Source organism: Gordionus sp. m RMFG-2023, chromosome 1 (assembly GCF_954871325.1).
Source record: "Gordionus sp. m RMFG-2023 chromosome 1, tfGorSpeb1-WG-v2, whole genome shotgun sequence".
In the NCBI taxonomy this organism is placed as follows: Eukaryota; Metazoa; Nematomorpha; class Gordioida; order Chordodea; family Parachordodidae; genus Gordionus; species Gordionus sp. m RMFG-2023.
Window position 1 is genome coordinate 72,352,919 of NC_088775.1, and position 14,350 is coordinate 72,367,268.

At 27.3% G+C, this 14,350-nt stretch overlaps 1 protein-coding gene across 1 annotated transcript; it reads left to right on the plus strand.

Annotated features, from left to right (window-relative positions):
• Positions 1–128: 128 nt before the first annotated feature.
• LOC135931682 (protein FAM136A-like) lies at positions 129–9,433 on the plus strand. Its single transcript, XM_065468949.1, has 3 exons — positions 129–366; positions 409–549; positions 9,175–9,433. Exons 1-3 carry the CDS (start codon positions 277–279, stop codon positions 9,391–9,393), a joined length of 450 nt encoding a protein of 149 aa, XP_065325021.1. The 5' UTR covers positions 129–276; the 3' UTR covers positions 9,394–9,433.
• The last annotated feature ends 4,917 nt before the right edge of the window (positions 9,434–14,350 follow it).

Sequence of the window (14,350 nt, forward strand, 5' to 3'; positions counted from 1 at the left end):
TGCCACAAAATCTGTTGGTAAAAAAATATTAATTGTTCATTTGGAGAATCTGCATCAACCACATTTGGATGCTTTAAATTAATGTATGGATGAAATTGATATATTTTGGCATGAAAAATTCTTCAAAAAATTCGATTTCTATTAATAATTTTTTTATTCAAAGGGAGATGATAGACTTACGCCAAATAGCGTATTAGCAAGAAATAAAAGCTATATTTTTTCTTATTTATACGCATTTTCCAAATTTCGCACTTCTATTCGGGATTTTTGAACTACATGCAAAATATGAAATCTCAAAACGCATTGCAAAATGAAATAGAAAATATAGTTAATGAACTTGACAAATCATATCTTCGACCAGTTCATGTATTAAAATATAAACCAATAATATCATTACCTATTCCTTAGGCTGAGGTTTACGACTGTTCATTAAAATGCTGTAAAAATTCTGATATGAATATTGAAGAGTTCCAAAAATGTATAGGAAGATGCTCAGAACCAATTATTAAATGTCAAAATTATTTACAAGAGGAGCTCTCTTCATTTCAAGTAAAATTTAATTTCTATAATTAATACATGTAAGGATAATTTAATCATTTTTTATATAATGTTTATATAGCATTCTTATTAAAAATTATATTGTAAAGAGTATATTTAAATTAAGAAATTTACTCAATTTCAAAAGCATATAATTTCTCTACAATTAGATAAATCTTGCTCATGCTATTCTTGGGAATTTTAAAATTGGTTTTATCAGTTTCTGAACATTTTAAAAGAATTTCCATCCCCATTGCTATATTTTTGCCAGTTCTAAGGATTCCAGCTCTAAGCAGATATTAATTATATTTGCAAATAAATATAATTATCTGAAAAAATATGCTTATTTAATCTATTTATCAGACCTGTAGAGTATTGGTTAGTATACCTCAAAGGGGAAAAATGATTTTTAGGTTAGACCATATAAATTATTCAAAATACTTTTATGCACCAGGCTGAAGTTTTAAAGTGGATAGTTAGGCTAATTTATATCATTTTTCCTGATAAAAAGTTATTATAGACCTGGCTCTTAAAATAATAAGGGGCATAGTGGAAAACTAGTGCTATTGATCCACAAATTTGATCCAATATTTTCTGATATTATTATAAAATTGATCTGGTATTTATATATTATCTATCTCTGAATAAATATCATAAAAAATACTATTTCTAATGTAAAGCACTTTTTTGTCTGATTAGCTGTATTTTTATTCTCCAAAAGCGTCTCATTTAAAATATGGACAATGCTTATAACTAAATGTAGTGTTGTTAAATGGCTTAATTTAGTTGATTTTTATAAACCACTAAATTAGGAGCTAAAATAATATTACTTGGTCATTCCATGTCAAATCAATCACTTTACAACCCGACCATCTCAGATTTTGTTAAAATTTGGTATTTAAGTTAGTAAAGTATTGTAAGTGACGAATCCAAAATATTAGACTCTTAACTCTATTAGAACCGGAGATATAGGGCTTCAAAGTGGCTCAGCTTGGTCATTTTTTGAAAAAAATGAATTTTTAAAATTGGGATAACTTTTATACTAGATGCACTATGTATATCTATTATGGCTCATTTTATAGCCCTAAGTAAACTCTTGAACGCATGTTAAATAAAATTAATTTTTAGTTTATATATTTTTCTTAAATTGCGGTTAAAAATTTGTGATTAATTTTTTAAAATGTTAGACTAAAATTTTTTTTCCAAATTTCAGATATTTTGTAAAGATTACCAAGAACTGTTTATATAAAAAATTTCAGGGTGGGCCCAAAAATATTAATTAGAAAAAATCTCATTTTTGAAAAATCCGCTAGATGGCGTCGGTAATTTAAAATATTAATTTTAACAATATAAGTCAAATTTTTTTTATTCCATAATAAAATATATATCGAATAATTAATAATAGTAAGCTTAAAATAATTTTAATTAAATTATCGATTTTTCGAAAAAATTTTTCCAATAATTTATCGTCTGTTATTTTTCCTAAAATTTATAATTTTTAAAATTTATCGAATAATTAATAGTAAGCTTAAAATAATTTTAATTTAATTATCGATTTTTGGAAAAAAATTTTCCAATAATTTATATCAGTTATTTTTCCTAAAATTTATAATTTTTAAAATTAATTAATATTTTATTAAAATGTTTTGTACAAATCCATTAAATCTGCCAAATCATTATTCCAAAAAAGGACTTCGTAAAGTCAGTATTTGGATGACAATGTATTATAAAATTAACAAAGGAGATTATATTTGTCCTAAATATCGCAAATCTTTATATAAAAAGAAGAAAGATGTTTCAATTTTAGAGGATAGTAACATAGCTACAACCTCAAATAATTTCCTAAACTCCACCCATATAGAAAATAATTATCCAAATAATAACGATAATGCGCAAATCCCTACAATTTTTTTAGAATCTTTAAATTCTACTTTAGATCAAATGGGGCATTCACCAATAAAAAAAAAGAGACTAAGAGAGAAAGGATATCCCAAGAAAAAACTATTCGATATATATTTTATTATGGAATAAAAAAAATTTGACTTATATTGTTAAAATTGATATTTTAAATTACCGACGCCATCTAGCGGATTTTTCAAAAATGAGATTTTTTCTAATTAATATTTTTGGGCCCACTCTGAAATTTTTTATATAAACAGTTCTTGGTAATCTTTACAAAATATCTTAAATTTGGAAAAAAATTTTTAGTCTAACATTTTAAAAAATTAATCACAAATTTTTAACCGCAATTTAAGAAAAATATACAAACTAAAAATTAATTTTATTTAACATGCGTTCAAGAGTTTACTTAGGGCTATAAAATGAGCCATAATAGATATACATAGTGCATCTAGTAAAAAGTTATCCCAATTTTAAAAATTCATTTTTTTCAAAAAATGACCAAGCTGAGCCACTTTGAAGCCCTATATCTCCGGTTCTAATAGAGTTAAGAGTCTAATATTTTGGATTCGTCACTTACAATACTTTACTAACTTAAATACCAAATTTTAACAAAATCTGAGATGGTCGGGTTGTAAAGTGATTGATTTGACATGGAATGACCCTTAAGCCTCAATATTTATAGATATTCAAACATTTTTGCCATCTGCAAGCAAAATCTACAAATTTGGTAATACCATTTTGGTATAAATCTTGAGTTAGTCTTTTCAAAATTGGCGGATATGAATCATTTAAGAACACTTGTGATCTAGATATGCTTAGCTACAGATAATATAACAAAATAATACCAAATACATGATCTTAAATAATTTTATTTTTTAAAAAACATTATAAATAGATTTAATTATGGTTCCTTTAATTAATATATTATTTTGAAATTATGTATAAAATAAAAGTCGTAATTTTTAAAGGGATCAGAACTATCATGGGGTTTAAAGGAATAACTAAAAAAATTAGGGTTTTAAGCTAAGGGATAATACAGTATTATCACGTTTTAACCGCGATAAAGAGGAATCTTATTTTAAAAAGCGTTTTACGCGTGTTTCATTTTATTTCTTTATAATTTTATTGTTATTTATTAATTTTCAATGTTGTTTTTTTGGCCTTATGAAATAAGATATGTCTAATATAGGGTATCAATCGATAGCTAATCAAAAAATCAATTTAACTGGAGGTCAATTTCTCCCCCTTATTAGGCGAGTATATTTTTATCAAAACAAAATATCGATATGGGTATTAAATAATAGCTAATTTTGATATCTTTTGACGGAAAGTCTTTATTCTTGGTCATGATAGGTAGGACTTGGTCTAGGGAGGGGGGTAAAAATAACAAAATATTGATTTGGGTATCAAATAAAAGGTAATTACAATATCTTTTGATTGTATAATAATTAGGGATGTACCGATTTTATATCGGATCGGATCGGGCCGATATTTCTTCCATTTTAAAATATCAGTTATCGGCAAATATTATAAAATTTTCCGATCTGATCCGATAAAAAATGGCACTTTTAACAAAAATAAAATATTATAAAATTTAAAAAAAAAGTTATATCTAAAAAACCATTTAATTTATAAATAAAATCGAAATCCATTTTTATGTTTATTTTTTTAAAATTAATAATTGTTTAATAAACATTCTGCCATATTGTTATCTTTTTTCGCATTCTGTTTATAAGAGTGTGCAATAATCTCTTCAGAATCTGTTTTTAATGATGCAAGTTATATTGACAGTCCCCATCACCGCAGACTGATCTCTGATATATGGAAATTTTGGTATTTCTAGAAAGAAATCTTCGATATATTAATTTAAATTATTATTTCAAATTTCATAATATATTTGTTTATTACTAATTATGTAAATAAATTAATGTTATTACTTATTATATAAATAAGTGATTTATCAATAAAATATTTTATATATATTTAGAATTGCAATTAAATTGAATATAAACTATAACTGATCATTATAATATATTTAAATGACATGTGTTATGTTATAGTTAAATTATAGATGTTATACTAATAAAAAGTATATTAAAAATTAAAACCATTGGTATCTTTACGGAACAAAATTAGATATGATATTCGGTAATCGGCCGATATCAATTTAATATCGGGAATATCGGATCGGATCGGTTTCCAAAAAGTGGTATCGGTACACCCCTAATAATAATTATCCATATAAGTGGGCGGGTCTAGGTCTTGGGGGGCAGGAATATTTACTTTATTCCAATTTAGTTCTATTTATGAAACTAACTTACCCACCAACATTTTCAAAATTAGGTTAAAATTCATTTTACAATACTAATAACAAACAGATCACAAGCCATTAATGGTTTTATTTCATCCAAGAAAAGATATACCCACAACATCAACTGCCCGAATACAAAGGTGGGCTTTATTATTAGCCGGTTATCAATATGAAATAGAAGTCAAAAGTAGTAGACAAATAGCAAATGCTGACATGCTATCTAGATTACCCCTAAAGGGAACTCCAATATCAAAAGAAGAAGCGCTAGATCAAATACAGGTGGGAGAAACACCTTTAAATGCAAGCGAAATTGAAAGAGAAACAATGCGAGATGATATACTTTCTAAAGTATACAGATATACAATAGATGGATGGCCAGTAAACTATGATCCATGTTTAAAGGAGTATAGCCAAAGGAGAGAGGAAATTACAACTGATAGAGGTTGTTTATTATGGAGAACGAAAATGATAATACCACAACAATACCGAAACAACGTGTTGGACATGATACATCAAGGACATATCGGAATGGTAAAAATGAAGATGAGAGCACGACAATACGCGTGGTGGCCTAATATAAACCAAGATATAGAAACCTGGGTCGAAAAATGTAGAGAATGCCAGGAACAACACGATATGCCTCAAAAGACAGCAATTCAAAATTAGCCAAAACCACCAAAAGCATGGCACCGAGTACATATTAATTATGCTGGACCATTTCAAAATCATTATTGGTTGGTAGTGATAGATGCTAGCAGTCGCTGGCCAGAAATAGTTCCCATGACTAGCACTACAACCGAAAGCACGATAAAAATATTAAGAAATATTTTTGCAAGATTCGGATTTCCCAAAATAATCGTTTCTGATAACGGACCCCAATTCAGCAGCAAAGATTTCAATGATTTTTGTGAAAAAAACGGAATTCAATTAGTGCACGGAAGTCCTTACCATCCTCAGACAAACGGCATGGCCGAACGTTTAGTTCGAACTTTTAAACAGAGTATGAATAAAAGAAACGAGAGAGATTTAGAAACCAGCCTAGCTATTTGTCTCTACAATTACAGAAATACACCAGGAACAGAAACTGAACAAAGTCCCGCTGAAAAACTACTAAAATTTAAACCTATTTCGAACGGGGAAACAAAAAGGAGAAGTTTGAATGCCACAATCAAAAATTTCAGATAAATGAAAAAGTTTGGTCGCGCCTTTACAATAATAAAGAAAAAAAAATGGGAAGAAGCCATTATTAAAGGCATACTCGGATCACAACGTTATGAAGTATAGCGGGTAATATTATTATACGTCATACGGACCAATTAAGGAAAAGAACCGAAAATGTATTAATTGAAGAATGCGAATTAGAAGAGAGTACTGAAGTAGAAGAGAAACCCGAAGAGATAGTAAACTAAGAGGATGCAATAAAAAATAACGATGAAATGAATTCAAAGGAGAGGGAGGAAGAAACAAGTCAAGATCGATATCCCAAAAGGATACGATCGAAACCAAATCGACTGGGGATATTGTTGTTTTTTGTTATTTTTTGTAAAATGTTTATTTTTATTATTAATATATATTTTGAGATTAATTTGAATAATAAAGGCTGATTTTGATTTTTTACATTACAAAATAAAAGAATAAGAAAAACTCGTTTACTATTAAAATACATTACAATATTCTCGGCAACAAATGAACTATCCACAGCAAATTCCTACTTACGCGCCTGTTAAATCTAAATATATCATTAATGATTAATAATTCTATAATATATCATATTAATATTATGTATGAGAATATAATGTTTAACTTACCTATGTTTTTGTACTTTTAAAATTATAGATTTGAAGAGTTGCACTCAATGGTTGCAATAATAAAAAAAAAAGTTAAAAGATTCACGAGGAAAAAAAAATTATTTTAAAATTTATGTTATGATATAATAAATTAAATTATAAATCATAATTTTTGCAACAAAATATTATATTTATATTATGGGAAAATTCGTGAAATTTCCCGGGAAATAATTCCTTACCTTTACATCTCTATTTATGATTATTTTAAATTTAAAAAAAATCTCGCAATTTATATTGATTACGAATAGACTATGAGTGTTATCTCTTTTTAAATCAAGAGGGAAGGGCACATAACTGAGTCCATTGCCTCTATGACGCAGGCGTTCTTTAGTTGGTTGGTTGATGATAATAGAGTAATTGGCTGGTAATCTTACAAAACCGTTGGTAAAGTAACCGTTATTATAATAAATTTATGATCAAACTTCGGACAGAAGCCTCTAGTTGCTATTCTTCTGGTGAAAGCGGATTGTGAAGGGCGCGGTTTAGAGTAGAGGAGAGCAGTCCTCGTTAAACGGCTTTATTTTTAAAAACGCTAACCAATATTTTACTTAAATATTACGAAGTCTTGAGATTTTGCTCATTGATGGAAGAACGGTCTGGACATTTATTAACGAAATCTCGAGGCTTACATAATATATTTTGCTAAAATATTGGGTTGGCCGTTTTTAGAAATCGAGCCGTTTAACAACACTAACCGCGCGTTAAGGTTTATGATATCGCTTACATTCATTCCCATAAGTTTGAGAAGTTTATATAAATTCCTAGTTGTCTCACTGCCGACTATTGGCGCTAGCGTGACAGATGCGTTGCATGAGGCGACAAATCTTTAAAAAAAGGTTATTTAAAAAAATAATTTTCAAAACCCCTCAGATTATAAAAGCTAGTGACGCCACTGTCCTTATTGTCTTAAAATTATACATTTAACTAAGATACAATTATCTGTTAAATTTTATTCAATCAATTAAGGTATATTATGTTTTCAATTGAAAGAACATTATTGAAATTTTTTTGCTAAGTACTTAAGTTTTTTATAAAACAATAGAGTATTTGAATAGAAATTATATTCAGATAGATCAATTGAATGCATAAGAAAATTTTCAAAATTCCTATTCTTTAGAAATAATTATTTTGAGTTGAATTATATTTTCAGGGAATGACCTTAAGTAATAATTAGGGTTGTGTCGATCGACATTCATGAAAAACAAATTATAAAGTATATTTTTTTTATTCTCCAAAAGTTAATTATCTCATTTAAAATATGGTCAATGTTTATAACTGAATATAATGTTGTTAAACGGTTTATTTAGCCAATTTTTTAAAACGGCTAAAATAATATTACCTAAGCCTCGAAATTTTGCCAGAGATATCCAAACCTTTCCATCTGGATCTGTGATTAAAATCTGCAAACTTAGGAAATTTTGTTTTGGCTAAAATCTTGAGTTAATTTTTTAAAAAATCGATTTAATCGGCTGAGAATGTGATTCATAGTTATGTTTAGGCGGTGTCCTGAGGCGACTTAATTTGGATACTTAATCGCTTATTAGTATACGCTAAAAAGCTTTTGAGCTACGACAACCAATTTTGGTTTGTTTAAAGTGTTTGGTGGCATTGTTATTTTGCATATTTTATTCTTGTTTTTTTTTGTGTTTTGCTATTTTTAATTTTTTTTGGCTATTTATTTGATATTATATAGCTGGCTATTAAGTAATAAGTCGACCAAAGACGCAACCTTGGATCTTTTTTGTTTCAGATAATATATTATAACAAAATTAATACCTTTTAGCTACATTATCTTATAAAATAATTCAATTTTTTTTAGAGCATTAATAACTTGAATTTTGGTTCCTTTTATTAATATATTATTATGAATTATATAAAATGAAAAATATTTTATAATTATATATTTAATCATAAAATAGCCAAAAACAATAAAATTATCATCACTGCCCTAATAATAATTGCCTAAAAATAGTACATCTTTTAAGATACAGTTATCTAAAAAATCTATAATAAATAAAGGTATATAATATTTATTAATTGAATGAAATTATTTTAATTAATAATAAACTTAGTATATAAAAAGTAAATAATAATCAAGGCTATCTTATATGATTATTCCTTCTATGCTCTCATTTTTAGTTTAAACATTAAGATTAGTACGTGTATGCACTTCAACTATCAACTTGTAAATTTTTAAATAAGGTATCTAGATACATATAATTTATAAGTCCATCGCATCTTCTAGTATTTCAATTCGCATTTGTCTCACCGGAAATTTTATAGGTAAATAATTTTAATTCTATTAGGGTTCTTTAAAAAACGTTAGACGTCCTATCACTCAATTTGTATAATTTAAAATAAATATACAAAGATTGATCTTTTATTTTATAAACATTCATACGTTCACCATTTACCTGCAGTTAAATTTTTGCGACAAAATGTTTAATATAAACGCTAACACCTTTAGAGTTATAATTATATTCATAATATTTACTACTTTTTTATAAATAATTAAGGTATATAAATTTGAAAATTTTAAATTATCTATCAATTTTATAATTTTTTTTACACGAATAGAATCGAATACAAAGATGTGCAAATGATTGCCAAGATCAAGTAAAAGATAAAATGTCTAGCCTATTTAAATCATCGGTGCAGGCATCCAGTAACCATGACGCTTCCGATAAAGCTCAAAAAGCTTTTGATCAATGTGTAGATAATTGTTTTCAATCACACGTTGACAAATTAAACCCACTAAAACAGAGAATTTCGCTTTATCTATCGCAATTTATGTGAAAATGTATTATGCAAAATATAGCTGTGACCGTTAAATAAAGTTGCGTTGAATTTGTGTTTTGTAAAATAATCCACATGATCTTGAATAATTTTAATTATGCCAACTTTGTAGGCAGAATCTGATTATCTAGCGTGCACTTGGTAAATAACCTTTTACTAAAAAAAGATTAAACTTGGTTATGGGAAATTTCAGTCCATGTGCTAGTGAGAATAGTATATATTAGATATGGGCTAAAACTTAATGCTGACTAGAGTTTTGCTCCATGAGTATAATTAATTCTAAATTTTACCATTTCTCATCTTCTTGATTAAAAATACGTATATGGGGTAGTGTTGGCTTTATACTTAGAAAAAAAATATGTGTTATATAGTATATTATATATTGCATAAAATATCTTTTTAATATGGGAATATTTACCGACCACACGTTCTATAACATCAGCCAAAAAATGAACGCGTAATTTATTTTAAACTACAAACTTATTTTTTGTTTGATATTTGTTATTGAATTAATTTTAAAATGCCTAGTATCAGAGTTAGAGATGGACCCTGACCTTGAAAATTCTTGTTACCCATTGGATCACACCATGAATATAAATTTATTTTGAACTATGATCTGGCGTGACCAGAAATTTGTGGGAAAATTTTAAAGTAATATCTTTAAAAAATCTGGCCTTTTTCCTTACACATTTTTTAACAAGATTTTCCAAAGAAATTACTTTAAGAGACTATAACCAAAACTAATTTTATTTTTTAAATTCAAGAATTTTAACAAAATAATTTATATAAAATATTGAAATTTCTTTTAAAAAATAATTATTTTATAGAATAGGCTTATTTCTATTTTAATTAAAATATGTCAATTTTGAATATTTTTTCAAAAAATTGACCAGTAAAATTTAGTCAGCCCCAGCCAGTTTGTTTTTCCGTGAACGATTATTTCTAAGGCCAATAATTGTTTATTAGAAAAAAGACGAACACAACTTAAAATTTTATTATATTATTTCTATTTCATATAAAATATATTTTGATTAAAAATATGACTTAATTGGGGAATTCTTAATTACTAGTGATTAAAATTGCAATAATTTTTAAAATGGTAAATTTTTCAGGCGTGACGAGAGTGATAAAAATGCCTTGGTATGTGGGTCGAGCTAAAAAAAATTAACATCAGACGTGAATGGATCTGAATATTTTTTTAATGTAAGCGTGAGTGGGCGGGTTATAAATAAAAAATGCTCTCAATTTATTTTATAAAAATTAATTAAAACATTACATATATTTATATTCTTTTTACAATATATAAAGAGGAGATATAACGATTGGTATTTTGCATTTTTTACTATAAAAATTTTTAAAATAGTCAAGTCTGAACAAATTATAGATTTATATGTAACCCAGTTCTTCACCTACAAAATAAAAAAAAAAGTGGGACAAACCATGCTAATGGCTAAACACCAAGGTAGGATAGTTAAAATAAAATAGAACACGACTATTGTTTTATTGAACAAACAATTTTGATATCTATTTATTATTGTTGTTAAACGGCGCGATTTGAGTCGATTTTTAAATACGGCTAACTCAATATTTTAGCCAGAAAAATATTACCAAACCTTGAGATTTTGCTAATAGACAAACCTTTGTACAATCTGTGACCAAAATCGGATAAAATATTGAGTTAGACATTTTTTAAAATCGTCTCAAATCAAGCCATTTAACAACACTAAACTAATCAATACGCTAAGGGAATTTAAAAATTATTAAAAATAGCATATTTTAATTTTGTCCATAGACACACCATATATTTCAATTATTTTTCCTCTTTATGACTATTTTTAAAAATTTATTAACAAAAACTTTTTGTTAATGTTATTTTGCTCAAAAATACCTTTTTATGTTGCAGACTTTAATATTCAAAAATTATTTTTTTTACAGCTTTGATCAGACGGTACATTTAAATCGTTATTGCAGGACTTCTAGTTAAGTCATAAACTTCCGATAAATTTTATTTTATAGCTGGAACATCTATACAAATTTTTAAATCATGAGCATAAATATATTTTGCTAAAAGCAAAATACACTAAACAGTTATTTTTATAATTTTTTAGCAAATTTATAAAAATAAATCTTAACATCAAATTTAAAGTTGTGATAAAATTGTTATCCTGTCAATCACTTTACCTCGGTCTCCGAATTTAATATTTTTCCAACTGTAAATGTTAGGGTTTTATGGTCGAACGCGGTCCGAAGCGGTTAGAGAATTGTGCTGAGATTTGGATAACGATGAGTTAACATTGTCGTGAAGCATGTAGTTGCATACAATTTTAGAACAATATGTCATATCGAATAAAGATATTTTTCAGAAACAAGATCTCTTGAAAATAGTCTTTGCTAAATATAAAACTAGGTTACTTGAAGAGTATGACCATTTTTATCAGTTGCATAAACTTTTAGGAGAAGTGCCTGTCACTTCGGTATAAAAGATCGGCTGATCGTAACATTTCAGCGATAAATATATGAAGAATGAATCATATTTGGATTAATTAAATTTAAACAATATTTAATTGGTAAACATTTTACTATAATCACTGATCATAAACCACTTATATCGTACTTAATCTACATAAAAGAATAACAGATATGTAATCAAGATTAGTAAGATGGTCATTACAACTAGCAAATTATGATTATGAATTACAACTTCGATAGACGAAGACAAATAGTAATGCAGATATGCTTCCCATTTCCCAATTGATGGTAAACCATCTGCTTGGTAAGAGTTAAATATTAATTTAATAGTATGGATGTTCCACAATTTATTTCAGCGATAGATATAAAATCACACACAAGAAATGACCAGGTATTATCAAAGGTTTCACGTTGTATTGCAACTGGGTGACCGACGATAATAGAAGAAATTCTAAAACCGTTTTTCCAGCACCGAAATTAACTCACGATAGAGGTGTACATTATGGAAATTAAGAACCATAATTCCCCCAAAAATAACAAGTAAATATTTTGTCTTGTTTACATATGAGGCATCAGGGTTATATTAAAACAAAATTATTGGCCCAAGAGAACGTTTAATGGCAGAATATTAACGAAGACATCGAATTACACGGTAAGAATTGTGAATTATCTCAAACAAATAGCCCTGACGGTAAAACATTCATAGGGAAATGGCCCTCCGCAAATAAACCATGGTGAATAATTCATTTAGATTTTGCCGGACCAATTAATGGATATATATTATATATCTAGTAATAATAGATAGTTTTAGTAAATGGCCTGAAATTCAAAAACTGTCAACAAATAATTTTACTGAAGTAAGAAAAATATTGTTAAGACTTTTTGCTATTTTCGGTTACCCCAGTTGTTAATCGGCTTAGCCGAGTCGGCTCGAACGCAGCTCACCCAAATTTTGGGTCGTTTTTTTCGACTCTAACTCAAAGTTTTGGTCGTTTTTTACGACTTCGACCCGAGTTCAAGCCGAAAAAAATGACTTCGACCCAAAATATGGGTCGTTTTTTTTCGACTCCGACCCAAGTCCAAGCCGAAAAAAACGACCTCGACCCAAAATATGGGTCGTTTTTTACGACTCCGACTCAAAATTTGGGTTGTATTTTTCGACTCAAACTTGAAATTTGGGTCGTATTTTTCGACTCAAACTTGAAGTTTGGGTCGTATTTTTCGACTAAAACTTGAAGTTTGGGTGTATTTTTCGACTAAAACTTGAAGTTTGGGTCGTATTTTTCGACTCAAACTTGAAGTTTGGGTCGTATTTTTCGACTCCAACTCAAAGTTTGGGTCGTTTATCTGACTCAGACTCAAACATCGGGTCGTTTTATTCAATCCGACTCAAAATATGGATCTTTCTTTTTAAAGACGACTTAAAGTTAGGGTTGCTTTTTTTCACCCTTAACCCAATATCTAGATCATTTTTTTTGACCAAAAGTCAAATAACATTTAGTATATATTAATATTATAGGCGGGAAAGTTACTTAAAGCTTCTTTAAATTATAATGCTCTGGATTAACTATTCATCATAGTTATTTTTTAAAATTTTTAAGTGAAGATGCACCATAGAAAAGAGCCATTTGTTATGATGCTTATTTTTGAACTTTTTTAAATGAAATAGATGAAAATATATATTGTAGACATGTTAAATCAAAATTTCAGTGAAGATGTACCATAGATAAGTGACAATTGTCATAATCGCCATTTTTGAACTTTTTTGAGTTTTTTTAAAGCAAATTGCTAAAAATATATATTCTAAACATGTTAAATTTAAAATTTGTGAGGATGTATCATAGATAGGTGACAATTGTCATATCGCTATTTTTGAACTTTTTCAAATTTTTTTAAAGGAAATAGCTAAAAATATATATTCTAAACATGTTGAATTAAAAATTCAGTGAGGATGTATCATAGACAATTGTCATAATCGTTATTTTTGAACTTTTTTCAATTTTTTTAAAGGAAATAGCTAAAAATATATATTCTAAACATGTTAAATTAAAAATTCAGTGAGGATGTATCATATATAGGTGACAATTGTCATAATCGCTATTTTTGAACTTTTTCAAAATTTTTTAAAGGAAATAGCTAAAAATATATATTCTAAACATGTTAAATTAAAAATTCAGTGAGGATGTATCATATATAGGTGACAATTGTCATAATCGCTATTTTTGAACTTTTTCAAATTTTTTTAAAGGAAATATCTAAAAATATATATTCTAAACATGTTAAATTAAAAATTCAGTGATGATGTATCATAGATAGGTGACAATTGTCATAATCGCTATTTTTGAACTTTTCAAATTTTTTTAAAGGAAATAGCTAAAATTATATATTTTAAACATGTTAAATTAAAAATTCAGTGATGATGTATCATAGATAGGTGACAATTGTCATAATCGCTATTTTTGAAATTTTTCAAATTTTTTTAAAGGAA